The 26,482-nt window shown below is 42.2% G+C and overlaps 1 protein-coding gene across 2 annotated transcripts in view; it reads right to left on the reverse strand.

The window, feature by feature from the left end:
• The window catches only part of hmcn1 (hemicentin 1), a 740,737-nt gene that overhangs the window by 202,214 nt on the left and 512,041 nt on the right, over positions 1–26,482 (reverse strand). For both annotated transcript variants that reach the window (XM_068037415.1, XM_068037414.1), the window contains exons 47-54: positions 25,474–25,587; positions 22,255–22,341; positions 20,473–20,664; positions 19,438–19,611; positions 3,652–3,765; positions 3,339–3,484; positions 1,128–1,278; positions 311–517 (exon numbers count right to left, since the gene is read on the reverse strand). In XM_068037415.1, the coding sequence (XP_067893516.1) occupies positions 311–517; positions 1,128–1,278; positions 3,339–3,484; positions 3,652–3,765; positions 19,438–19,611; positions 20,473–20,664; positions 22,255–22,341; positions 25,474–25,587 (1,185 nt within the window). The remainder of the gene's footprint in view (positions 1–310; positions 518–1,127; positions 1,279–3,338; positions 3,485–3,651; positions 3,766–19,437; positions 19,612–20,472; positions 20,665–22,254; positions 22,342–25,473; positions 25,588–26,482) is intronic.

The raw sequence follows: 26,482 nt of genomic DNA on the forward strand, positions 1-26,482 counted from the left end.
CATGATCCCACCACCAAGCACATCATCTTCCACTCCCCTCGGCACTTTCTGCAGGGACGTCTCCCTATTTTTTCACTCATACTTCTAGCTAACCTTCAGGCACCTTCCCATGCAGCTATGGGGTAAAGCAATGAGGTAAAGCAATGGTTATATCCCCATATATCAGAAAATTAATTTCTAGCATGAATGATCTGTAACTAAATACTCCATGGTACAAGAGTTAACCTGCAGAGTTTGATTGACTATTGCTATCAGTGACTTCACATTACAAACAATTTTCTTCCATCTAGGCAGCAAAATTTGTTCATACCTGGCAGTATCAAAACTTTGTCACTAGATGTCAACAGTTTGCCATCTTTGTACCAAGTGAGAGATGGTGGTGGAACAGCATTGGTCTCACAGTACAGGGAGATGGGGTTGTTAATGACTACATCCTTAAATTCAACACTTCTGCTTCCCTCCAGTGCACCACCCTTTGTATCGCGAATATATACTGGCTTCTCAAAACTTGGTGGAACTAAACAAAGGATTAAAAGAATAGTCATGAGATACAAAATATGTTTTTTAAAAACATATCGCATTATAAGAATGCAATTGCTGTAGAACAAAAGGCACAGCATAAGAGCAATTATAGAACAGGCTCAGCATCTAATATATGTAAAAGGTAGTTCTGGTATAGGCTGTCTAACAGAATACTGAACAGAATTACATACACAGACATTTACTTAAAAAATCTGAAATTATAAGGGAAAAAATCATTCGAATTAGTTTTTATATGTTTTGTGTAATAGATAATATAACAAGGTGAAGTCAGAGGGAACTAGATCCACCCAAGCTAAGTGCAAGACTGCCAGATCTTTTATCTGTTTATACAGATGTCAGTCTAAACCATAGCACAACCACAGTGTTTTGGAGATTAAGCATTGACTTCTTACCTACTGTTGTAGATTTGACTCATACTGTTAAAGACTTGGTTGAATTCTTTGTTAGCTGTGTGGTTGGCAGGACCAAGAGTTATGGATCATCCCAGCTTGTCTATCTGGCAGATTTGTTTTGAAACAAGGGCCCTTCAAAAGATGGCTGTGTCACAAACTACTTACAGGTATAAGCCAATAATGCAATCTAACCTTGAACATTTACATCATAGTCTTTCTCATCCTCTCCAGCAATATTCGTGGCAACACAGGTATATCGTCCTGTATCCGAAATCTGTGTATTCTTGATTTGAATGATATGGCCATTTGCTGTGATCGTGATATGATCATCTTTCTTGAGAGGCTAGGAGTACAAAGAGTTGTTTTCTTCCCATGAAAATACAAAGCTTTCAATCTTCATTTACTTTATAGTAATAATCATAGAAAGTGTACACTTTGGGAAGACTGACCTGAACTTCTTACTGACATCTGAACAGATAAATGCACTAGTCAGAAGGAAACTGATGCCATTGACCATAGTTTAATCAAAGGTTTTTTCCTTCCTCCTTCTCTGAAGATGCTGACCCTTGCTAATATGGTTCTATGGGCTGCAAATGCCCTCATTACCTCACCGAAGTGGCCATTCTGGATGTCTGAGGTCAGACAATGTGACTGTAATGGCATTATACCCATACTAGAACATGTCCTTTTCTGACATCAGCATGTTCACTTCCCTGCAGTAGAATGGTAACTCTGGCGATGTGTTCATGTGCCACTTTAATAATCCACCAAACTATTAACTGAATCATTGAGAACACAAGAGCATCCTGTGCTGGCAACTTAATATACAATTTGTAATCTCTCACTCATTAAATATAAGAGATACCTGGGGATGACTTCAAAATAGTAATCTAATCAACAGAACCATGGAAGTTTACAGCACAAAAGGGAGCCATTCTCCCTCGCATACCGACTCTTTGCTAGATGAATCCAAAACTAATCCTACTACTTCTTTCCCAACCCATAGCTATGTATCTTACACTGCTTTCAATATTTATCCAATTTCACCTAAACTGATCTACATACTTATTAACTCCCTGACTTGGATTTCTTTATGCAATCTTATGAAAACTCAGATGTGATTGTGGTGGATAATAATGAAACATTTAGACAGTAGGTCAACAACCAACCAAGGTTTTCCACCTCTGCTGGGACCACTGCTGGCTCTATTTCTCCATCTGCTAATGCAGGAGTGCAAGACCCAGATCCCCAGTGGATTTCCCTTTTGTCTGCCCAACTTACTTCCTGGGGCACTATGGAGAAGGTGGTGGTAAGCCCAGAAACCAGTGGTAATGACAGTGGATTCCACCAGTGGTGGGAGAGAACCTTGTGACTGCCTCCTCCACCTCCAACCCAACCTCTGCAGCCTACCAAGATGGTGATTTTCTTACCACTGGGGAGCTTCTATCCTTTTAACTGTCTAGATTCCAGTTCTGCAGCACTGCCAGGATTTCTTAGCTGGGCATGGGCAATGGGAATCTTGGTAGTGGGAATTCTGAGAGGAACTCACCATGCAGTTGTGATGACCCCTGACTGAAAAAACTGGGTCAGGATTCCAGCAGGTTATTTGTTTGTTTGTTTAGAGATACAGCACTGAAACAGTCCCTTCGGCCCACTGAGTCTGTGCCAACCATCAACCACCCATTTATACTAATCCTACATTAATCCCATATTCCTACCACATCCCCACCTTCCCTCAATTCCCCTACCACCTACCTATACTAGGGGCAATTTACAATGGCCAATTTATCTATCAACCTGCAAGTCTTTGGCTGTGGGAGGAAACCGGAGCACCCGGTGGAAACCCACACGGTCACAGGGAGAACTTGCAAACTCTGCACCCAGAACTGAACCCAGGTTGCTGGAGCTGTGAGGCTGCAGTGCTAACCACTGCGCCACTGTGCTGGAAGGATGGCCAGAAGCCCAGTTTGATATTATTATAGAACATTAGTATTCATTGGTTATATGCCATCCTTCAGTTGCTATTCAGAGCAATATCCCATACTGTCTCAAATGTCAAACATCAATTCCCAGCCAGCTTGTCAGATTCCTCAAAGCTTTTCAAAGATATTCAGAAAGAAAGAGGAATACATTTGTTTGGACATTCAGATTATAAGAAACCATAAGAATTCCTTTTTTAAATATAGTTTAGGCACATTTGCTCTTTACAAAATGGCAATTCAATCCCTTCTCCAGTTGGAATTCTCTGAATTGGTATAGCTTCCATTATCTGCTAGTGTTCACTGTGACACATGAATGGTTAACTTTTGACAATGCAAGTTGTATCAGAATCATCTTATCCCACAACACAACTGTGTTACTTCAACTGTTCATTCGATATTGTACATGGAGGACTAAACACACCTGCCCATCTTTGTACCAGCGAAGGATAGCTGCTGGGATTGCGTGAGACTCACACTCAAGAGTCAGGCTGTTGTTTACTTTGATCTTAATTTCTTTAGGTGACAGACCAAAACCTGGAACATCAGCTTTGTTGATAGTAGGAGGGACTATGCAAATAAAAAATAACAGCAAACCATTACTTTCCAGGACTTCTGATTAAAGTGGACTTAGCACCAATATTCTCCATTAACTGACTAATTAAATGGAGCAATTGCTAATCTATTAGACATTTCACAGAATTTCAGAATAACTAAATAACACTGAAAGCACTTACTGTATACTTTTACTTCATAATTCTTTAGTGTTTCACCAGCTTCATTAGTAGCAATACAAGTGTATCTTCCTGCGTCCTTTTCCTGGGCATTCAGAATCTGAAGAGTTCGGCCCCCTGAAGTTAGGAAGGAAAAGTGAAACAGAGTTAGTTGAATTTACACCATCAATGAAACTTGTGAAGTGAGATCTGCAAAGTCTCAACATTAGCCAAAGTGGGACCTGAACTCACGTGCTCCATATTTGAAGTCCAAATTCATTAGAATTCCTGCCAGTTGATCACATTATTATGCAATCTCATTCAATCATAATCACGTGAAATGATTAGTGTTTGATTATGATATCAACTGGTTGGCGACTCACCATTCAGTTAATCATCATGATCAAGGAGGTTACTGGTGCCAAAAAACATATCATGCTCCTCCTGCTGTCAACTCTCCCAGCTGTGTGCCCTTTGTCTCTCTTCCATTTATGCTTTCCCCTGCAACATTTCAGTTTTGACTTCACACAAGGTCTGTCCCTATTCTGTTATCTTCTGAGGATAGTGGCACACAAGCTCTGCCCATGACAATCTTTTAGCTTTCTTAGTAATTACAGTTTTGATTTATATCAATACCTTTGGGATAGATATTACGATTGAGTGTATTACTTAACTACAATGTTTGACTTGGCTTAGTCTAAGTTAGGTATGAGCTTTCTTCTGCTCCCTGTTCTTATATCAGTTCCAATGAATGATGACATCGCAGTTAGAAAATCACAAAACGTACTGGAGATGTTCAAATTGGATAGTCTTTCAGTTTACTAAAAAAAAGTTTAATAATATTTCTAATCTGCCACTGGATGTGCAGTGTGTATTGAATTATGAGTATATCAATACTTCCAAAGCATAATAAAGATTTCCAGGGCAGAAGATCATCAGCAGTTTCTTCATTTTGAGACTTTGTGGGAAGATTATGTTATGAATGCTGGATTTTGTAACATGATTACATTTTAAACATGGAGATTTTAAAAAAGTTTAAGATAAAGTCCGGAAGGTCAGGTAACCTCACATCCACTCTGCTAAAGGACAAGATAGATCAAAGCCTTTCTTTTGAAAAAAAATAGACTGCAGGGGTAACACCTGAATAACAATGGGTTTCACCCTCCCAGACTATCAGGTCGTAAACCAGGGGGTCAGTGATTCTGAAGATGCAAATGTACCAAGCAGCTGTTAACACCTGGGAACAATGGAAGACTCAGCTGGCTCTATGAAACCAGGCTTTTGGACTTTGCATATTGGAACAGGACAATAAGATATTGCCTTTTGAGTCCAGATAAATTTAACAAATTTTCTCATGGCAGACAATCTGTAAGAGAGGAAACCAACAACTGTGGCTTCAAGGCAGACTGTAAGAAGGGAACCCAATGGTTGCAGCCTGAGAGCAGGTTGTATGGAAGACAACCAGTGGTTACAGCATTAAGAAAAAGAGAGAGAAGCTACTTGCTCTTGGAAGCCTCATACAGCAAAAGGCTGCATAGACTTGAACCTGTTTTGAAAGTTGAAGCTTGCACAGAAGTAGAAGGCTTGGGGTGGCACAGTGGTTAGCACTGCAGCCTCACAGCTCCAGCGACCCAGGTTCAGTTCTGGGTACCGCCTGTGTGGAGTTTACAAGTTCTCCCTGTGACTGTGTGGGTTTCCACTGGGTGCTCTGGTTTCCTCCCACATCTAAGGTTGATAGGTAAATTGGCCATTGTAAATTGCCCCTAGTGTAAGTAGGTGGTAGGAGAATGTTGGGGATATGGTAGGGAATATGGGATTAATGTAGGATTAGTATAAATGGGTGGCTGTTGGTCAGCACAGACTTGGTGGGCCAAAGGGCCTGGTTCAGTGCTGTATCTCTCTATGACCAGCAGGATCACTGGGAATCACCTTATTCACAGATATCCAGGTCGTAAGTGCTGGGAGAAGTGAGCAAAGAGGACACTGATTTTTGAAAAGGTTTGGGAGATCCAACCCATTGCAACTGGGAGGAGTTTGGGACTTTTAACCACAAGAATTTTGCCATCAAAAAGCTCTGTGTAACATGTAAGTATGATGTGAGGTTTTCAAGTATTTTAATAAGTAAACATCTTTCTTTGTAATTTGGGGTATCATCTACTTACAAAGTACTATTTAGTTAATGGGGGTTTCTTTTAGTTTAGTTGTTATAATCAAAGAGTTAAAACATAAACTCTTGTCATGTAATTCTTTAAATTGGTCTGGGGTTCATATCTCATATTTTAATGTGAATAGTCTCACTGAGGTCATAACAATTACGAGCACATTTATAAAACACAGGGTTACAATTTCACTATGTCTAAATCTCCCCGCCTTAAATTTACTGAAAATTGTTCATGAAGGTTTGAGTGGAGTCTTGAGCTTTAGAATCTTGATCTAATAATGGCACCCTGGTACTGAGATATAGGTAGAAATGTGACTGAGTTTTTTTAATATGCATGCAACATAAAAGATCTAGTTCCATGACAGTTTTAAAAATGATTTTATGTGAAAGTTAATCTAGTCAGAGTTTAATGGTGAGCAAAAACTGACTCAATGAAATTAGAATTTGCACCGTATGAATGTTATACTGTGGGAATGGACAAGCTATCAATATATAGTGACATCTAGAATGCAAGAAATTATGGATGAAAAATAGAATATTTAACCCATCAATCTCATCCACTCTGTGGACTGTGGCCCTGATTTTAAGTACGGGCAAGGTTTAGGGTGGGTAGGTGGCAGTTGGAACTAGTAACTCACTTGCTGCTCTTGAAATGAGATCTGGGCTATATTAATTCCCAAGCCACATTTAAATCTCACCGGCCAACATCCTACTGACCTATTTCCCACCAACACCAGCTGGCTTGTGGGATCAGCTGCCAGGGCTGTCTTACTAGAATTTTGTGATTGTGAAGTTGGGGGAACAAATCTGCGGCAGGGACACCTAAACTTTCCTTCTGTAGTTCAGAAGAGTACATCTACTCTTCCTGGCCCTACAAGGAAAGTAAAACAAATTATCTGTTTGTGTCACTTCTGGCTCAGGTGATCTTCCCGTTGCCTTCACCTAGAGGAAAGGCTACTGCGGCTTCCCACGCAGGCTATCCATTTAAAATTGCAGTTGGGCCACAATGACATCATTGGGACATGATATGTATATGTAGAAAAGGAACCTGGCAGCTGGGAGGATGTCCTGCCGTCTGCTCAGTAGAGATGGTTAAAATTGGGAAAGATCAGTTCCTTAAAATAGAAGCAAAATACTGCAGATGCTGGAAATCTGAAATAAAAACAAGAAATGCTGGAAATACTCAGCAGGTCTGGCAACATCTGTGGAGAGAGAAACAGAGTTAACGTTTCAGGTCAGTGACCCTTCATCAGAACCTTACTGCTTATTGCTCTAGGGCTGGTAATTAAACTCACTGATTTTAACCGACTTTCCACCCAGTTTCAACAGGGCAGGTAGGGTTGAAATTGACCCCTATGTATAGCTTGCCTCATCACAAGCTGTATCGATAAGTTGTAAGCATAAGAGACTGTCAGAAGCAGTCCTGAAGTGGGAGTCTGAAGTTAGCAGTGAGGTGAAGTTGGAGCTCTAATTCCTGACTCTCATTGGACACTCTTTTGCCCCCTTTGACAATCGCAGTGGCTGGGAAACCTGTACTCAACTCTTTCCATCTCCTAAGAGAGGCAAACAATCACAGACAAAATTCACTGATGTGTTTCTGTGAACCATCTGCATGTCCCCTAAAGTAATCAAAGAAAACTGCAGGAAGTTCATCCCGCCTTACTACAGACAATATGAGGCTCTGACCTTTTGTATGCCACAGAGAAATCATCCATATTCACAGCAGCACAAGAACCTTTCTTGTCCATCGCAAAAAAATCTGTTTATTCTTCAATCCTGTTATTAAGATAAGTGTCCAGCTCTTTTTAAACAACTGGCTTTTCTATATAAGCCGTACTCTTTCCCAAATTTCTAGCCTTGCTTGAGGTTTGTTCATTTTCTATTTATGTCCACTACGTTATGTCTGCTTCTCATTATTTTAAGGGCATAGGGCTCATTCCCTCTTAATCATATTTTCTCTACTTAAGACAATCTGCGATTCATACTGGAGAATTAAATTATGCTAAGAGTTTTGTATATTGAAAGTGTATATATACTATATGCAGTCAAGATGAAGTAATGTCCCTAATGGTATACTGATTTTACGTGTATATTAAGTGTAATATGATTTGTATTACGTATCTTCAAGAAGGTTGAATATTTGTTAAAATTGGACTGTAAAAGCTCCACCAATGACCTAATGGGTAAGGACTGTCCACTTCATTCAAGGTTAACAGTAATTATTCCACCAAGGTTTAGGGAGAGATTGTTAGAGGAAGTTCATCAACTAGTCCATATGAAAGCAGTAGTAAGAAACTATTTTTTGTATCCAAAGGCAGATAGAGATATTGAAGAATTGGTGAAAAGTTTTGAAGTGTGTCTCAGAATGAGAAATGATCCAACCAAGGTTCCTTTTATTCCATGGTCAAACACAAGAAAACAGTGGGAACGAGTACATGTTGATTCTTTGAAGTGGAAGGTAAAGAGTATTTTGTTTTGGTCGATAGCAATAGCAAGTGGATAAATGTTGAGCTTATGCCCAATACCACAAGTGCCAAAACTATTGAGGTTTTGAGAAGCTGGTTTGCAATTTATGGATTACCAGAGGTGTTGGTGTCAGATAATGGCTCATAGTTTATGTGAAGAGTTTGAAATATTTCTGAATAAGAATGGCGTCAAACACACTCTAATACCTCCGTACCACCCAGCACGAATGGTGCTGCAGAAACAAGTGTACAAATTGTGAAGAGGTCTTTAGCAAAAGTATTTGCTAGGTGATAAGCTTGGCAGTAATGTTCCTGTTTCTCTTCGACACAGTCTAGAACATTTTCTGTTCTCTTACAGACTAACCACACAGTCTACAACAGATTGGTCACCTTATGAGTTAGTGTTTAAACTCGCTCCTAGGACAAGGTTTAGTTTGCTTAAGCCTGACATTATGAGCAAACTAAGAGAAGAGCAAGACCGAGTGAAGATGAGTCATAATACACGAGGCATGAAAATTAGAGAGTTCAGTGCGGGTCAGAAGGTCATGGTGAAGAACCATCGAGGTGATGAGGAGAAGTATGTGTTTTTAATTGTTATAAAAAGACTAAATGCATTCACATATTGACTGAGGATTGGAGAGAGACTCCGTCAGTGTCATGTAGATCATTTGCTTGAAAGAGGAAATCTATCAAAGGGAGAGCATGATAAATCTCCTATAGTCCAAGTTCCTACAGTCCCAAGAGCAAGTCAGAACGAAAGTGAAAGTCACAAAGAAACTGGAAGTTTGCTGATATCACAGAATTCACCAGTCAAGCAAAGTGAGTCAGGCTCTTTGATTAAGACTGATCATTCAATTTCACAATCCCAACCATTAAGTGGAGTTGGTAATCAAAGTCAAAGTTCAGGGTTGACACAGTCTGAGATGTTGGGAGAGCAAAGCCAAGCTAATGGAAATGGAAGAAGATACCCAGACAGAAAGAGAAAGAAGCCTGATAGGTCAATTGAAAGTATGTAGGAAGGAAGAAGAAATAAGTTATTCTTTTCATTTCTTTTTGTCAAATAATGATATTTTTGTTCAAGACATACTAGTGTTAAGGAAAAACAATATTTTTAACATGTAAATTACTCTGGAAATATTGGTTATAGAAGTTGAGTTGTGATTACAGTAACAAGAAGTATGCAACCCAACCTGTTAAATTTCAGAGTATTGTTATTGTATTCTGGGTCATTATGTACAAGTACCATTTTAATGCATAAGTTTTTTTTGAGTGGGGAGGGAATGTAGAGTACTGTATTGAACTGACTGATTGTACTGTGATAGCTAAGCATTTGTATACTGCCATACTGCCTCTCTGCTGCCCTCTCTGTTGGGAGATGTAAATAAAGTTCCAACATGGCGCCCAGTAAAGACCTCATGTAGATTTACTCTGTGAATACACAACAGTCTTGAAGAATATTGAGATCAGAATATTTTTACAACTCAAATTTATAGGCTTCAAAAATATTAACATTTCTAGGCTTCTTCACTAAATTTTTGTTTTAATATAAAATTGGAATTTGTTGCTAACATTAGATCCACCCTTCCACTTGAAAAGACATAGGAGCGAAAGATTGGACATTTTCCCCCATTTTTTTGGGTGTTATGAGTGGCCTTAGAGGCCCAAAATGGTGTCTGGGGTATGTGCACACTTGTGGGACGAATCCTGGCAAATGCCATATTGGTAAAGGTATTAGGTGCACACACAATGAATGTCTGCTGGAAGTATGCAGAGTGACCATTTCATGACATCTCAGTGTGCAATGCTGATTTGACATCAGCTGTACCATTTTGTAGCTCAACACTTTAGCCAATGCCTTCTTTTAAACTTGCACAGCTGAACACATGCTTAGTTGTAGGGAGGACCCACCCCACACCAGTGCTATTTAAAAGGATCAAATACTGAATGTGTTGCTTTCTGATTGATTTCTTCTAGCTTGTGCTACAATTCTACAAGAGTTTGGTGCTTTGTATAGTTGTCTCAAGTTGTGTAAGTCTACAGGGAGTGGTGTGGCAGATGCTGAAAGAGTTTTTGCTGAGTTAAAGGCTTCTGCACAAATCAATTGCTCTGAGACATGGGGCACTAGCAGACATTCCCTTTGGAATACAGCTTGACTTGAAGAATGAACAGAGGCCACGCAGAGTAGAACAAGCTGCTGGAAGAGGGAGGAGGAGGGAGGAGCAAGGCTCTCAGCTGGAGGCCGGATCAACCAGGGTCTTTAGGAAGCAATTCTCCTATCTCAAGCTCAGAGAAGAACAGTGCGTCAGATGTCTGTGCTTCGCCAATGAGGTACTCAGTAAAAATTGCCACCCGTTAGACACAATTGTAACCTCACAGCAGGGCAAGGATTGCATTGCCAGTGGCTATGAAGATGACCGTAGCCATGAACCTTTATGTGCCTGGCTCCTTCCAGGTTGGAACTAGAGACATTTGCAGTATCTCACAGTTTGCCATTCACTGTTGCATTAGGGAGGTCACTGAAGCTCTCTACTTATTCTCTCTTGCCAGAGAGAAATAGAGGGAGCAAGCACCTAGTTTCATTAGGATTGCAGGTTTTCCCATGGTGCAGGGTGCCGTTGGCTGGACACACATTGCTTTGTGGGCGCTGTGTGTCAACTCTGCCCTATACTGGAGCCCAAAGGGAATCCATTCCCTCAACTTTCGGCTGGTGTGTGACCATATGCAGTGAATCATACAGGTTAATGCCCAGTATTTTGGCAGCAGTCGTGATGCCTTCATTCTGTGGCAGTCTGCTCTGCCAGTTGCATCTGACCTACCATGGCAAACCAAAGGGTGGCTACTGGGTGACAGTGCTATCACTAACTCTGGTGCACAACCCACATGTGCATACAATGAAAGCAATGCTGCCATATGAAATGTGACAGAGGAGACCATTGGCATGGCTGAAACAATGCTTTTGCTGCCTGAACTGTTTTGAGGGAACCCTGCTGTGCTCGGTGTTACAACTCAGATAGTCAAGTGGTGAAGGATAGAACTGGAGCCAAGTCTTTATACACTTACAAGTTTTTATTTACAGAGGCACGCATTACATATCATGGACCTCCAATCCATCCACCAGTTTCGGCCTGCTCTGAAAAGTGAATATGGGTGAATCCCCAGTTAACACCCACCACCTGAATACAATTAAACACCCAATTATTTACAATTAACTCTGGGAAGAGTGGGTGCCAAGATTTGTGGTGGTCTGCTGCAAGCTGCACAACCTAGACATCATGATGGGACAGCACTTGCCACCAGCTGTACAGCGAGCGCTGAGAAGCAGGAGCACGACGAGGAGGAAGAAGAGGAAGGGAGCATAGTCCCTTTCTGTCCAGGCTGTCCATGAAGAACTCATCCAAGAGTGATACCAGTAACTGCAACCCCCATTCACCAACAATCCCACACCTTATAGTCCCTCTGTCACTGACCATCACAGCATCCACTTGGCCACAATGCAAAACCAAAGTCATCATTAATGCATTTTCAAACTAAATAAAAGAATTAAATCATTCTATCTTGCATACAAGTGTAATTATCCATGTGCTTTCCTTTAGTGCCTGTCTTCTGTGTTTATTTGCTAGTCCTAGTGCCCCAGTGGCTGCAGCATGGCTGGTAAAAGGCTGCTGATTTTCAGCAGAGGAGATTGCAGATGGCCCTGGAGAATGACCTTGAGCAGCTCTGGACCTAGAGGTCCAGACTTCAGACCGCACCATTGTGGCGTGGGAGGAAGGAGCCTGGGCTGGCAGGATGTCAGGCAACAACAAGGACACTGGTAGAGTGGAAGAGGCGGGAGAACAACTTTCTGCCTTCCTGAAAGAGGGCAGCAGGTTCGTGCTCGATGGAACTACTGCCACTCACCAAGCAGCACCTCAGCAATCCCAGTAATCTGTTGGAACAGCTTCCACTGCAGCACTCAGACGTCTGGCTGCTCCTTGTGCTGTAATGGAAGTTGCAACATTGGCCATCAGATGCTGCATCATGGTTGGGTCCACAAGATTGATGGTAGGTAAGTGATGGAGGTGTGTCGAATTGAGCAGTGACTGAGGCTAATGGTGCAGTTGGTGGGATATGGAATTTGAATATGCATTCACTGACCTTGACCACTCACGTGAGGTTATTGAACTTTTTAAGGGCCTTGTCATGCACACAAGAAGTGCAATGATACAAAACTTATGGACAAAAACTGAAGAGTTATCAGAACTGACTTTGTCTTTTAAAAAATGGACCATTCTTTTAAAAAGTGAACAATGCTGCAAAATGGCCACTGATGGAAAAGGACTTGGCCTTTGTATATTCCAAATGTCTGACAGGGACAAAGGAAAATTTTCAAAGCTGAAAGGTGTCAACTGCACCCATCCTACACCGTCCTAAAATATTCTAGAATTGAATGGGTTCTTCTGAAACAAAGAAGGTGTGAAGTAGCAAAGTCCTGGGCCATTGTCCGATCACCATGGGGACAGACCAAAGCGTCTCCTACTCAGAGATGAAATATAACACATCTTTACCTTAAAAGGCAGCCAAGAGAGAGAGAGAGAGAGAGAGAGCGAGAGAGAGAAATCACAAGAAAGACATCCAGAAAGCAGCATCCAAGAAGCTTGTTTCCAGCAAACCAGAAGGAACAGATCATGCTGTAGAATTATACATCTACACTTTATACAGCAGTGAACTAGAAGTGATCAACTGTCTTCAACTGAACTTTCAACCAAGAGAGAAATCTACAAACAGCTCAGGCCTACAATCAACGAGAACTAGACTTACAAGAGTATTCAACAGGTTTATCGTGACATCCCCTGAAATCTACCCCCCACTTATAATCTCTTACCCCTTTTTTCCTCTCTATCTGTCTCTTCTTGTGTGTCTGTTTGTGTGTGTGTGCGCGCGCGCGCATGTGTGCGAGTGAATGCGTGAATGGACGCAGTGCAACAATTTCGGGATAAGGCATAGCGATCAATAAACAATTGACTTTCAGTTTTAAACCTACAAGAAAACCTGTCACTGTCTGTTTATTTGACAAATAAAACACAAAGGGATTAAACTGTACTAACAAAACACACTTGCTGCGGTCAAGTGGGAGTTGAACAATGGGAAGTTCCCATATCTCACCACGTGTCTATAACGCACTGCATCCAGGTTCTCAAACTCAACTCCTGGCATCGACCTCCACGGCTATCTGCTCTCATTGCCTTCTGACCGAGATTCTGGAGGGCCTCCTTCTCCCACGTGGATGCAGGCTGTCTCTTCTCCTTTCTATCTCCTTCATCAAGCTCTCTAATGCAGCAGCCGAAAACATGTTGCGCCATTCTTGAATGTTTTCCAGGTCAGATTCACTTCCTGCACAATTCCCAGCAACTGCTGCAGCCACAATGCACTTCCACTTTAAGAGGTGCAGGCTAGCTTGAGTGGTGTCCCCGATATTAGCACCCTGTTATTGTGTCCAGCCAATCAACAGCAGAGTTAGTGGTGGTTGAATGCTGAAGTCGTTGAAATGAGCAGACAGTATGAAGTTGGCATACTGCCTGCATTGCAATCAACAAGCAGGGGTAATCGTGCATCGTGATCCCATGCCCATTTATTAGGGCTATAGAATTTAGCCTCCACCCATTTTTAGGCAAGACAGCTTTGTTGAATACCAAGTTTCCAGAAAAGCTATCTGAAATCCAAGATCAAGTACCAAAGGTTCTATTAAAGTTTGTTTAATAAGCCAAACCAAGACCTGCCAAAAGAAATTAAATAGCTTCTAAAACAATCTTCTGGATCAATAAAGGAGAGTATTCCCACCATTTGCTGTAGAGATAGGCTTTGGACAAAAGCTTATCAAATCAATGCTTTAATGGACAGTCCTGACACATTATTTGGTTATCAATCTTATCCTTCTCAATATATAGATGAACTCAGCTCTCTCCATTTGAATGATGGTTTTTGTCACTGGAGGCTTTGGATTACAGTAAACCATATCCAGGTAATCCTCACTATTATTTAAGAAAACTATTACTTACATTTTATGGTATCAAACCTTAGCTTACATTGTTTAAAGACATGGGTTAAACTTCCAAATGCACACTGACAAATCCTGTTCTGTTTCCTCATCACCTCTCTCAACTTCTCCACTGTCTCTGTGTTGTGAGACTGCTGCCAACATTTAATCCGAGATAAGCTGCAATTTCCTCCAGATAAAAATTGGGAAGACCAAAGCTATCGTTTCCGGTCCCCACCATAAATTTCATACCCTTGCTACTGATTCCGTCCTCCTCTCCAACCATTTCTGAGATTAAGTCAGAATGTTAGCAACCTTGGCATCCTATTCAATCCCGAGCTTCAGACCCCATATCCTCCCGAACATGAAAACCCACTATGTCTACGTCCATAACATCACTTGCTTCTGACCCTGCCTCAGCCATCTGCTGCCAAAATGCACATCCATGCCTTTGTCACCTTCAGACTCGACTACTGCAATTTGTTCTGGCCAGCTTTCCATCTTGCACTCTGCATAACCTTCAGCACATCCAAAACACTGCTGCCCACTGCCAATTCCAGGCCAACTCCCACTCACCCATCTGCCCTATCCTCACAGATCTACACTGACTCTACGACCCCAAATACCTTCAATTTAATATGGTCAGTCATGTTTCAATCCCTTCTGTGCCGTGCCCTCGCCATCTTCGTAATCTCCCACAGCCCTCCAACTCTCACCCAGACTCTGCAGTCCTCTGACTCTGGCTTCTTGTACATCACCTCCTTCCTTTGACCCATGATTGATGACTGTACCTTCAGCTGTCTAGGTCCTATGCTCTGGAATTTCCTCCATAAACCTCTTCACCTCCCTCTCTTCCTTTAAGTCCCTCCTCAAAACCCATCCTTTTGACCAATCTTTTGGTCAGCTGTCCTAATATCGTGTTCTTTAGGTCTGCATCCATTTGTATCTGATTAAGGTCTGTAAAGTGCCTTCGGATATTTTTCTATCCTAAAGGTGCTTTATGAATGCAACTTGTTGTCAAATACACACACAATAAATATTAAAATCTTTTATTGCAACTGAATCTCAGTTGAGCTGGATCTTCACTACATTTCTGCTTAAAGCCTGTATTAATTTTGTGATATCTTGATACAGAAGCCAACCTTTTTCATACAAATCCTTTCTGTAATATAGTACAAGGATACATCTTATCTGGTTGTTTCTGTCAAATTCTTTTCTGCAGAATATCAACCTGTTGCTCTGGGATTTTGCTACAGTCCAGCAACTGTTTTACTATGAAATATGTCAACCTTATTCTTTCATATTATCTTATAGCCATTACTGGAAAATTAAGACCTAATATGTGATGACAGTTTCACTTGTTTTGAAACCAATTTTGTATTTTGGTTCCACTTTCATCTGACCTTAATTCTTAGGAAATTTACAGGACCAGGGAAAAACCATTATGGTCCACTTGGATGACCCCAAATAAAAATATGTAAGTGCCATAGAGCCTTTAATATTCATCTAAACTACTACAGCAGCCAAATGGGGCCTTATCTCATTTGTAAGAGGCCATTGTTAACAATGCATAACTAGAGTGGCAGCCTAGATTAAGTGTTGAAGTCAAAAAGGTAATACTTTGTAACTCTTTGGTGAGTATTACCAACAGAGCCAAACTACCACTGGTTAAACAAAAGCAAAATACTGCAGATGCTGGAAATCTGAAAAAAAAAAGAAAATGCTGGAAATACTCAGCAGATCAGGCAGCATCAGCGGAGAGAAAAACAGAGTTAACGTTTCAGTTCAGATGAAAAGTCACACAGACCTGAAATGTTAACTCTTTGGGCTGAACTTTGTAGTCGAAAGCCATCCCCCACGAGATCTAGGACATTTTACATATTCACGGCTGCCGCCCTCCCCCAGTCACATGGCAGGGACGGCCTAGGTGATGCAGTTCATGGCGTCACCTGTTGAAGGAGCAGGTGCTGGTGCCAATTTTAAAAGGCTGCCAGCCCTGTAAACAGTACACCATAATGCAGAGTTCACCCCTTTCCCCCCCTATCCATCAGAGTGCAGAGTTCACCCCGTCCCCCATCAGAGTGCAGAGTTCACTCCTTCCCCCATCAGAATGCAGAGTTCACCGCTTTCCCCATCAGAGTGCAGAGTTCACCCTTTCCTCCATCAGAGTGCAGAGTTCACCCGCTACCCTCCAACCCATCAGAGTTCAGAGTTCACCCCTTCCCCCGTCAGAGTGAAGAGTTCACCCTTTCCCTACCCACCTACCCATAATAGTACCGAGTTCACCCCTTCCCCCATCAGAGTGCAGTGTTCACCCCTTCCTCCGTCAGAGTGCAGAGTTCACCGCTTTCCCCATCAGAGTGCAGAGTTCACCCCTTCCCCCCCCACCCATCAGAGTGCAGAGTTCACCCCTTCCCCCATCAGAATGCAGAGTTCAACGCTTTCCCCATCAGAGTGCAGAGTTCACCCCTTCCCCCATCAGAATGCAGAGTTCACCGCTTTCCCCATCAGAGTCCAGAGTTCACTCCTTCCTCCATCAGAATGCAGAGTTCACTGCTTTCCCCATCAGAGTGCAGAGTTCACCCCTTCCTCCGTCAGAGTGCAGAGTTCACCCGCTACCCTCCCACCCATCAGAGTTCAGAGTTCACCCCTTCCCCCGTCAGAGTGAGGAGTTCACCCTTTCCCTACCCACCTACCCATAATAGTGCCGAGTTCACCTCTTCCCCCATCAGAGTGCAGAGTTCAACCCTTCGCTCCCCACCCATCAGAGAGCAGAGTTCACCCCTTACCCTCCGCCCATCACAGTACTGCGTTCACCCCTTCCCCCCACCCATCAGAGTGCAGAGTTCACCCCTTCCCCCCACCCATTAGAGTGCAGAGTTCACCCCTTCCCCTCACCCATCAGAGTGCAGCGTTCACCCCTTCCCTGCTACCCATCAGAATGCAGAGTTCACCTCTTCCCCTCCCGTCCATCAGAGTGCAGGGTTCACCCCTTCCCTGCTACCCATCAGAGTGCAGAGTTCACCCCTACCCTGCTACCCATCAGAATGCAGCGTTCACCTCTTCCCCTCCAGTCCATCAGAGTGCAGGGTTCACCCCTTTCCCCCCCACCCATCAGAATGCAGAGTTCACCTCTTCCCCTCCAGTCAATCAGAGTGCAGGGTTCACCCCTTTCCCCCCCACCCATCAGAATGCAGAGTTCACCTCTTCCCCTCCAGTCCATCAGAGTGCAGGGTTCACCCCTTTCCCCCCCACCCATCAGAGTGCAGAGTTCACCCCTTCCCCCCACTACCCATCAGTGTGTAGAGTTCACCCCTTCCCTGCTACCTATCAGAGTGCAGAGTTCACCCCTTCCCCCCACTACCCATCAGTGTGTAGAGTTCACCCCTTCACTGCTACCCGTCAGAGTGCAGAGTTCACCCCTTCCCCCCGCTACCCATCAGAGTGCAGAGTTCACCCCTTCCCCCCACTACCCATCAGTGTGTAGAGTTCACCCCTTCCCTGCTACCTATCAGAGTGCAGAGTTCACCCCTTCCCCCCACTACCCATCAGTGTGTAGAGTTCACCCCTTCCCTGCTACTCATCAGAGTGCAGAGTTCAACACCCCCCCCCCACCCATCGGAGAGCAGAGTTCACCCTTTCCCTCCTACCCACCAGAGAGCAGAGTTCACCCCTTCCCTGCTACCCATCAGAGAGCAAAGTTCACCCTTTCCCCCCCTCCCCCCACCTATCAGAGTGCAGAGTTCACCCCTTCCGTGCTACCCATCAGAGAGCAGAGTTCACCCCTTCCCTGCTACCCATCAGGGAGCAGAGTTCACCCCTTCCCTGCTACCCATCAGAGAGCAGAGTTCACCCCTTCTCTGCAACCCATCAGAGTGCAGAGTTCACCCTATCCCCCCCACCCATCAGAGTACAGAGTTCACCCCTTCTGTGCTACCCATCAGAGTGCAGAGTTCACCCTTTCCCCCCCCACCTATCAGAGTGTAGAGATCACCCCTTCCATGCTACCCATCAGAGAGCAGAGGTCACCCTTTCCCTGCTACCCATCAGAGCAGAGTTCACCCTATCCCCCCCACCCATCAGAGTGCAGAGTTCACCCCTTCTGTGCTACCCATCAGAGAGCAGAGTTCACCCCTTCCCTGCTACCCATCAGAGCAGAGTTCACCCCTTCCCTGCTACCCATCAGAGTGCAGAGTTCACCTCTTCTGTGCTACCCATCAGAGAGCAGAGTTCACCCCTTCCCTGCTACCCATCAGAGTGCAGAGTTCACCCTTTCCCCCCCACCTATCAGAGTGCAGAGTTCACCCCTTCCCTGCCACCCATCAGAGAGCAGAGTTCACCCTTTCCCCCCCACCCATCAGAGTGCAGAGTTCACCCCCTCCCCCCCCCACCTATCAGAGTGCAGGGTTCACCCCCTCCCCCTCACCTATCTGAGTGCAGAGTTCACCCCCCGCTCCATCAGAGTGCAGGGTTCACCCCCCTCTCCATCAGAGTGCAGGGTTCACCCCCCTCACCTATCTGAGTGCAGAGTTCACTCCCCTCCCCATCAGAGTGCAGAGTTCATCCCTTCCCCACCTCAATGGCGCAGCTTTCCCTGGACGGGAAAGTGAAGGTGCATGAGTGCCGCACATTGCATCGAGGATTGGGAACTGAAGGTAAGATTGCTGCAGTTTATATTTTAATTCATGTTTCTGCATTTAAATTTCCTAAGTTGGGTCCCGTCGCACAGTGGCAGAGGGGCGTCCCAGACCTTCCCTGTCGTTGTGAAGATCGGGCCTGACAATCCCAGCGTCGGGTTCCGTGATAGCCGCTGCTGTGTCAATTTTCGCGCCCTCCCCGCCCCCCATCTCCCACCGCCATGGAGCCCGTGTCGGGCTGGGAAGAAATCCAGCCCTGCATTTCTCTCCACAGATGCTGCCTGACCTGCTGAGTATTTTCAGCATTTTGTGTTTTTGTACCATTGGTTAAAAGCTTGTTCCTCAATATTATTCAAAGACAGAAAGTTATAAATACTTACTTCTCCTTGCCTGCTAAGAAAGCTGGAGATGATATTTAGCGCTTAAAGTGATTGTTATTTTAACCCATCTAATTTTCATGGTGTCTGTGACATCATATTCATAAAACTTAACATGAATTTATTTTCCGCTTGGTTATAATGTTTTTATATTTACCTGGATGAATCTGAACATTTTTGTTAGAGTCAAAGGGTGCTCCATCTTTGAGCCAAGTGATAGTTGCAGGAGGGTATGATTGAGCCTCACACACAAGGGAGGTAGGGCTATTCAAAATGACAGTGACATCTTCTGGAGTGCCTTGAATGTCAACGCCAGGAATTTTTGGAGACACTGGATGGCAAAAGAGAAAACCGCAAATAAGTTATAAAGCTCATTAAAACTCCAGTTACACTAGAACTATAAATGTACAATAAATATATTTTGCACTAAATAGTAATATTGTAGAGGGCTAACAATATGGTACCAAAACAGCGATTCCTGCACTGCTACTCATCAGGTATTGTGTGAATCGGCAATCATATGAACTGATCTGGCATAATAATGTCAATTCATTTGAATGTTACTCCCAGTTTATTGTGCATGACATATTGAAAGAGCCCTGATGTCACAAGGGTGGGTTTTCTACTGCCAGCAGTTAGTAAACAGCTGCAGGCACATGCAAGACTGCATGGGAATGAACTTTTGTGGCCCAAATGTGTAGGTGAGGGTAAGCTGGATGGCCCTAATGAAAGATCAGCACAACCCAAGGGAAAAAAAACCATCTCCACAGCCCTCATTTTCAATGGGCACTGAGTTACTGGTGTGCTTCGCTGGTCACCAACTCATTTATGTGGAGCAGGCCTTATTTGCACTTAAATGAAGACTTGATGAGCCTCGCGCACAGTTAATATACAGGCTCCTTCAACTCAGCATATAGGATTGAGGTCTATTCCATGTCCTATGTGCTAGGGTTAGAAACTCTGGTTGGATATATTCAGGAGGTTTCATCACATGAAATCTGTCCTATAGTAGAGCATCTGCTTCTGCCTTTGTGCCAGCAACAACTGTGCACGACATTTTGAGAACCAGGAGACCACCCATGGTCAGGTGAAAAAGGAAAACTGAGCAGAAGGTAAAATTTACTGTTGTCTCGTGTTCTAATATTCAGCCTAGTAGGCTTAAAATGTTAGAAGTACTACTTAGGACACCTACCGAGTACATTTAGGTTGAAGATTTTGTTCTTGTTTCCAGCAGTGTTAGAGGCAATACAGGTGTATCGACCCGTATCAGACACATGTGCACTCACAATCTGAAGAAAGCGCCCACTGGATAGAATCTGATGCTGCTGGTCTTCAGTCAGAGGTTGACTATCTTTCATCCATCTTATTTGTGGAACAGGATTGCCTTTTCACAGAAAAACAAATTCTGTGAATTCCTTTTCTTAGTATGAAATGTAATTAAAACCTTTAATTCTTTGTCCTAACTATAGCAGATGGACTATTGATCTACTTTTACTCAAAATTATTACCTTGTTGATTTTGCATTACATTAAGGTAGTTTGTGGGAAGTTGGATGGCTGAGATAAATAATAGAAAGTCCTACTCCTGCTATTAAATCATTACTTTGTTACCAGAGAATAACTTCTCCATTTGCGTGTTCCTGCATGTGCACTAGGAGTACATATTGGCATTTTACATGCAGCCTATGATTTCCAATCTATTATCGATGAAGTATTAGAGATGTGCATGGGATCACTATTTCTCAAAATATTCTCTCAGCTGACTGTGTTTGGCACCAGGAGTACCCAAGTGGAAAAAGCACTCCTTTGTTCCCAACCTGGCTTGTATCTCCTGCAGTGGATACCAAAATTACTTTTGCAGCCACGGGGGTAGGGCTAGTATTCTATGTTTTTAAGTGAATCACTTGTATTCAGAAATTCAGTGCTGTAGGATTGAATGGAAGTAAAACTTGTACGTAGAGAATTATAGTCACTTGTTCGCATGTAGAAGCTCGTCCTACATAGCTTACCATTTACTGGCACTGCCTGTTTTGTGTGAAAGATGGCTATAGTGCTACCTTCTTAGAAATAGCTAGTTAAAATATTGTCTAGTGTTATATATGATATATTGCAGTCACCAGAATAGAATGACACACCCATCTAGAAGTGAGGTTTAGTGCATAAGTGACTCATCACAATTAGATTATCAGCACCCCTTGAATGTAAACATCTGTCAAATCACACTGCTGACTACACATATTAACGTGGGAAACAATCTAAGGATTTTTTGTAATCATCCAAGAAATTAGGTCTAAAAGAATTTGTGAAGTGTTCCACTTAATAAATACATTCTTTTTGTCACCTTATCCCTCCTATCAAGCTCTTATGCTGGGTATGGCTGCACAGGCACTTGAACTTTGATAGCGTACCCAAGTGGCCATTTTTACCTTCCCTAGGCCAGGCGAGCTTAGAATAGATATAGTATTTTCACAGCCATCCTGGCTGGGAATGGCTAACTCAGCTCAGTCTATGGACCATCCCAGTGACCTTCCTGTTTTACCTGGGATCGTGTGACAGTAACTGGCAAATTTATGTATTGAGCTATTAGGAAAATTTAAGTAGGATTTTGACTGGATTATCTATGAGTTCTGGTTCTTCACTCTGGGAAGCTATAATCACACAAATTACACAAATAAAAAATTAAACATTATGAAGTCTCTAGATGGCAGACATTAACCACTGTTGCTGAGCAATTTGCAAAATCAAACTGATACATTAAAACCTAAAGTTTAGGGCAATAGTGCTATAATATTAGCCTTGGGTTCACGGGGGTGACGTCTGACATGCAATGTTGTCCACAGCAGTCATCTTTGTTTATTATAATACACTGTCAATCACCTTTTTGTAGCCCTTTAGGCAACATATTACACCACTCAGCTACATTGTAAGAGAAAAGCTATTTCACAATTATATGATATTCATTACTGTGCTCTCACCTGAAACTTCACACGTGAGGGTAATACTGTGATTCTCCTTTATTTTCACATCCTCCATCTTTTCTTCATTAACGATGCTTGGTGGTGCTATTCATATAAAAAATATATTAAAATATTACAGCACAACCAAACCAAAATACTTTTCCTCTCTTTATTAGATGTATGGTCTAAAACTAGATATTTAAAACAAATGAGGAGATTTCCAATTGGACCACTTTAGAGGGACTGAGTGAATTACAGTTTCTAACAATATTTCACTGGTACTGATATACAAAATTCAGTCTTGCACAGTGCACACAAATGCTGCACCTGCATTAGGTTTACTTCACAATATCCAAGCATAATTGGATCTTATTTTCAGCTATCTCCATGATAAGAGAAGAACTTGCACTTATATAGCACCTTATCACGTGTTAGGGCATTCCAAAGCACATTACAACCATGGGAATATTTTTGAATATACCATTGGCATGTTAGCAAATATAGCAGCCAAATTGGATACAGCAAGATCCCACAAACGGCAAGTAAATAATTGCCCAGGTCATTTGTTTTTGGGAGTGGTTGGTTGAAGGAGGAATGTTATTCAGGGCACTGTGGGAACCCATTATTCATCCAGCTGAATAGGCTTAAATGAATGTCTCATTCAAAAGATATTCAGAAATGAAGGAACTACCAAATAAGCCAATTTGCCATTAGGCTAGCAGGGAAGAAATTGAGTATTGTGTGTCCATTCTTTTTTCAAGTAACTATTCAGAAGCTAGTATGTTAGCAAAAACTTCAGAATATCCATAGCCAATTAGGACTGAGAACTCTTTATGCTTCAATAACAGTATCTGAATATTTTGAAGTCTTTGATGCTCTGAACTTTGGCTTTGAAGAATGTATTCAATGGAGAAAATTTGAAGCCGGACCTTTGTTGAAATCTGGTGTAATACACAGTGACTCTGGCTACTCTTCTTTGAGGTAGGAGCTTGAATTCAGCCAGGTCGACTGAATTAAATGATTTTAAAAAATTATTAAGCATGTTGATAGCCAAAGTTATTTGGATGCTTGCACAATGGACTCCACAACAGAGTTTCTAATGCATCTTGATTGATTCAGTGGTTTATATTTTGTGTTGTGAAGCAGAGTGAGACTAACAGATAAAATGGATCATAGATCATGTGTTAAATTTCTGGTACTCTTTGGGATAAACTAAGCACAAGTAAACATGTTTCTCTGTTTTTGGGACAGAGGTTATGATAGTATAATTTGGTTGTGAAATCTTTCTTCAGTGCTTAAAATGTTACAGTGGTGACTCTGATCACTGTATCTAGCTGATTGCTACAGATACAGTTCTGAACTAATAGTAAATCTGCCAGTCTTGATGATTAACAATTATCAAAGAGAAATGGCTATCTTAGGTGTTTGAGACCAGAACAGTCATAAAAAATTGTTAGGGGCTTGCCAGCAGTATCTTCCATTCTTCTGAACTGGATATTGTCTGCCTTACAATGGTGACCACAGTTCAAAAGTACTTTATTGGCTGTGAAAAGCTTTGGGACATCCTGAGGTCATGAAAGGTGGTACATACATGTGAGTTCTTTCTTTACGTGTAGGAACGTAAACATACAAGCCTAATATTCCTGGTAGTTTACTTTTAAAATAATTACTATTTACAGACTGTATGTAAGAAAAGGAAACTGTTGGTATTTGTTCTGAAATAACAACCCTACAGCTCTTAAAGGCAAAGTGTCATTAGGAATTTTTGATATGGCAAAAATAATTTTATTAATATATTATGATGTGAAAGAGTATAACTTATATTGCTCGAAAAGAAAATTAAACTACAATTTACTTTCATGCTTTTTGTTTCTTTTATTGATTGTTGGAGGAATGGTTGAAGCACTTGGATCGATTGCTCATCTGACAGTGTCAGGCTAACAGCAACTCTTCCAAGTCAGCTCTCTCAAAGGGATCATTGGATCATTGTCACTCAATAATTATAGATATTTGTGGGGGGGTGGGGGGTGCAGTTGTGTGGTGGGGGAGGAGTGGTAGGGTTGTGTGGGGGGAGTGGTGGGATGGGGCAGGGAGGAGGGGTGGAGGAACAGGGGTGGGAGTGGTGGGGTGGTGCATGGAGGGGGAGAGTGGTGGTGTGGGTAAAGAACAGAATAATATGATAGTTAATGATTCTTTGGCCCAGATTTTGCATACAGAATAATGGGAAGGCTAAGACAGGGCTCACCATTATTGAGTAAATTGGAGAAGCAACTTCTGGAGTATGCACTTATGCAGTTAAATGTGGAAATCCAGAAGGTGCAGTATGAGTTACCCTGCCTCTCCACAGATTGGGCTATAACAGAACATTGCCAATAGATTCAGCATTGAAATATATTCAAGGGCATGAAAAATTAGGGCTGGTGCATTTAGGGGTATTCAATTATTTAAAATGGTGTAACCAGTCAAAATTACTACCAAACAACCTCTCTGGCCCTGAATATTTAATTTTACAAGTGTGAAGTCTCATTCCTTCAGAATTTAATTAGTGTTGGACCTTTAAAAAAAAATCATTTTGTTTTACTTTTTCCATCTCTTTTATTTCTCTCTCTTAATCCCATCCGTTTTCCCCCAATTTTTAGTTTGCTTTCTGTATATGATTTAAATCTAATGTTTAATTCCTGGTTTATACTTACTGGTTTAAAATCTGCATGTCTCAGTGATGAATGTTTAATCTGATAGGTTGTGCAGTCTCCCTATTTCTCATCCTAATCACCCACTACAAGAGTCCCTATAGAAGGCACCACGCTGGATTAAACACCTGACGATTGCAAGTCTCAGCTCAAAAGCCCACAAAAACTACTGTCAATGTAATGAATGGTGAGTGATGTTCCTTCACCACTCACTGCAAAATCTGGCCCAATGTGTCTTTTGATTTTTTAGAAAGGAGTCCTGGTGGAAGTGCTCTCTGTTTGATCATATTATTTTGATCCTAATTATTCAGCGTATTTGAAACTATCAAAAGGTGATAATGAAAAATATGAATCATTGAAAAAATATTCAAAAATGAAGCCCTTGATATAAAAGTTTTTAGATGAAGACTATTACAAGATAATAATAAGGCCGGTTTAGTGTATATAGTCACAGAAGTTTTAGACAATGTGATTACTACTTTGATCCATTACTGTGCTTGGAGATGGAAAGTGATTTGTTGGAATATTTCTGCTCTCGTTATATTACCTAAGACATCAAGGTCAAAGCTCTTGCTCTCTTCTCCTGCAGCATTTGTGACCACACAGGTGTATCTCCCAGAATCCTCCACTGCAGGATGCATCAAGCGCAGTATGCGACCTCCTGTGGGAAAAATAAGAGTTCAAATGTCACATAAGGTAGGTATTTCAAAAAGAACACAAAAATAACTGAATTACAGCAGTTTTTACAGCTTCTCACAAAGTTCAATTGGGGTCTAAGTAACAACTACCTACACTATTATTTAGGAATGTAATTATTTTAGTTAATCCCAGGATGCAGTTAAATTCTACACCATGTAATCACAAAGGAACATAGCACTAAAATGATTTGCTTTGCACAATGAATCATTTATACTATATATAGGACAGACACAACGTCACCATTATTAAACATAGTCATATATGTCAGCTGTTGTTTAAATAGCTGTCTGCATCAAGGAGTAGGGTTGAGCTTGTCAATTAATTAGCTGTACATTTTATGTGCTCGATATTTTCTCCTTGGACATTTCAACAAAACTCGGTGGGCTCATTTTGCGCTAAATTGTGCTAGAGTTAATCCAGCAGAGGAAAAATTTACAGGCACGTCTGTTAAGAAAATGTATTGCTGGACTGAACACTTCGGAGATATGCTGATCCAGTGCAGCAGCTCTTCAGGGGCTGTTTAGAGATACAGCACTGAAATAGGCCTTTCGGCCCACCGAGTCTGTGCCAACCATCAACCACCCATTTATACTAATCCTACACTAATCCCATATTCCTACCACATCCCCACCTGTCCCTATATTTCCCTACTACCTACCTATACTAGGGGCAATTTATAATGGCCAATTTACCTACCAACCTGCAAATCTTTTGGCTTGTGGGAGGAAACCGGAGCACCCGGAGGAAACCCACGCAGACACAGGGAGAACTTGCAAACTCCACACAGGCAGTACCCAGAATTGAACCCGGGTCGCTGGAGCTGTGAGGCTGCGGTGCTAACCACTGCGCCACTGTGC

This window comes from Heterodontus francisci, chromosome 8, assembly GCF_036365525.1.
Source record: "Heterodontus francisci isolate sHetFra1 chromosome 8, sHetFra1.hap1, whole genome shotgun sequence".
NCBI classification, from domain to species: Eukaryota; Metazoa; Chordata; class Chondrichthyes; order Heterodontiformes; family Heterodontidae; genus Heterodontus; species Heterodontus francisci.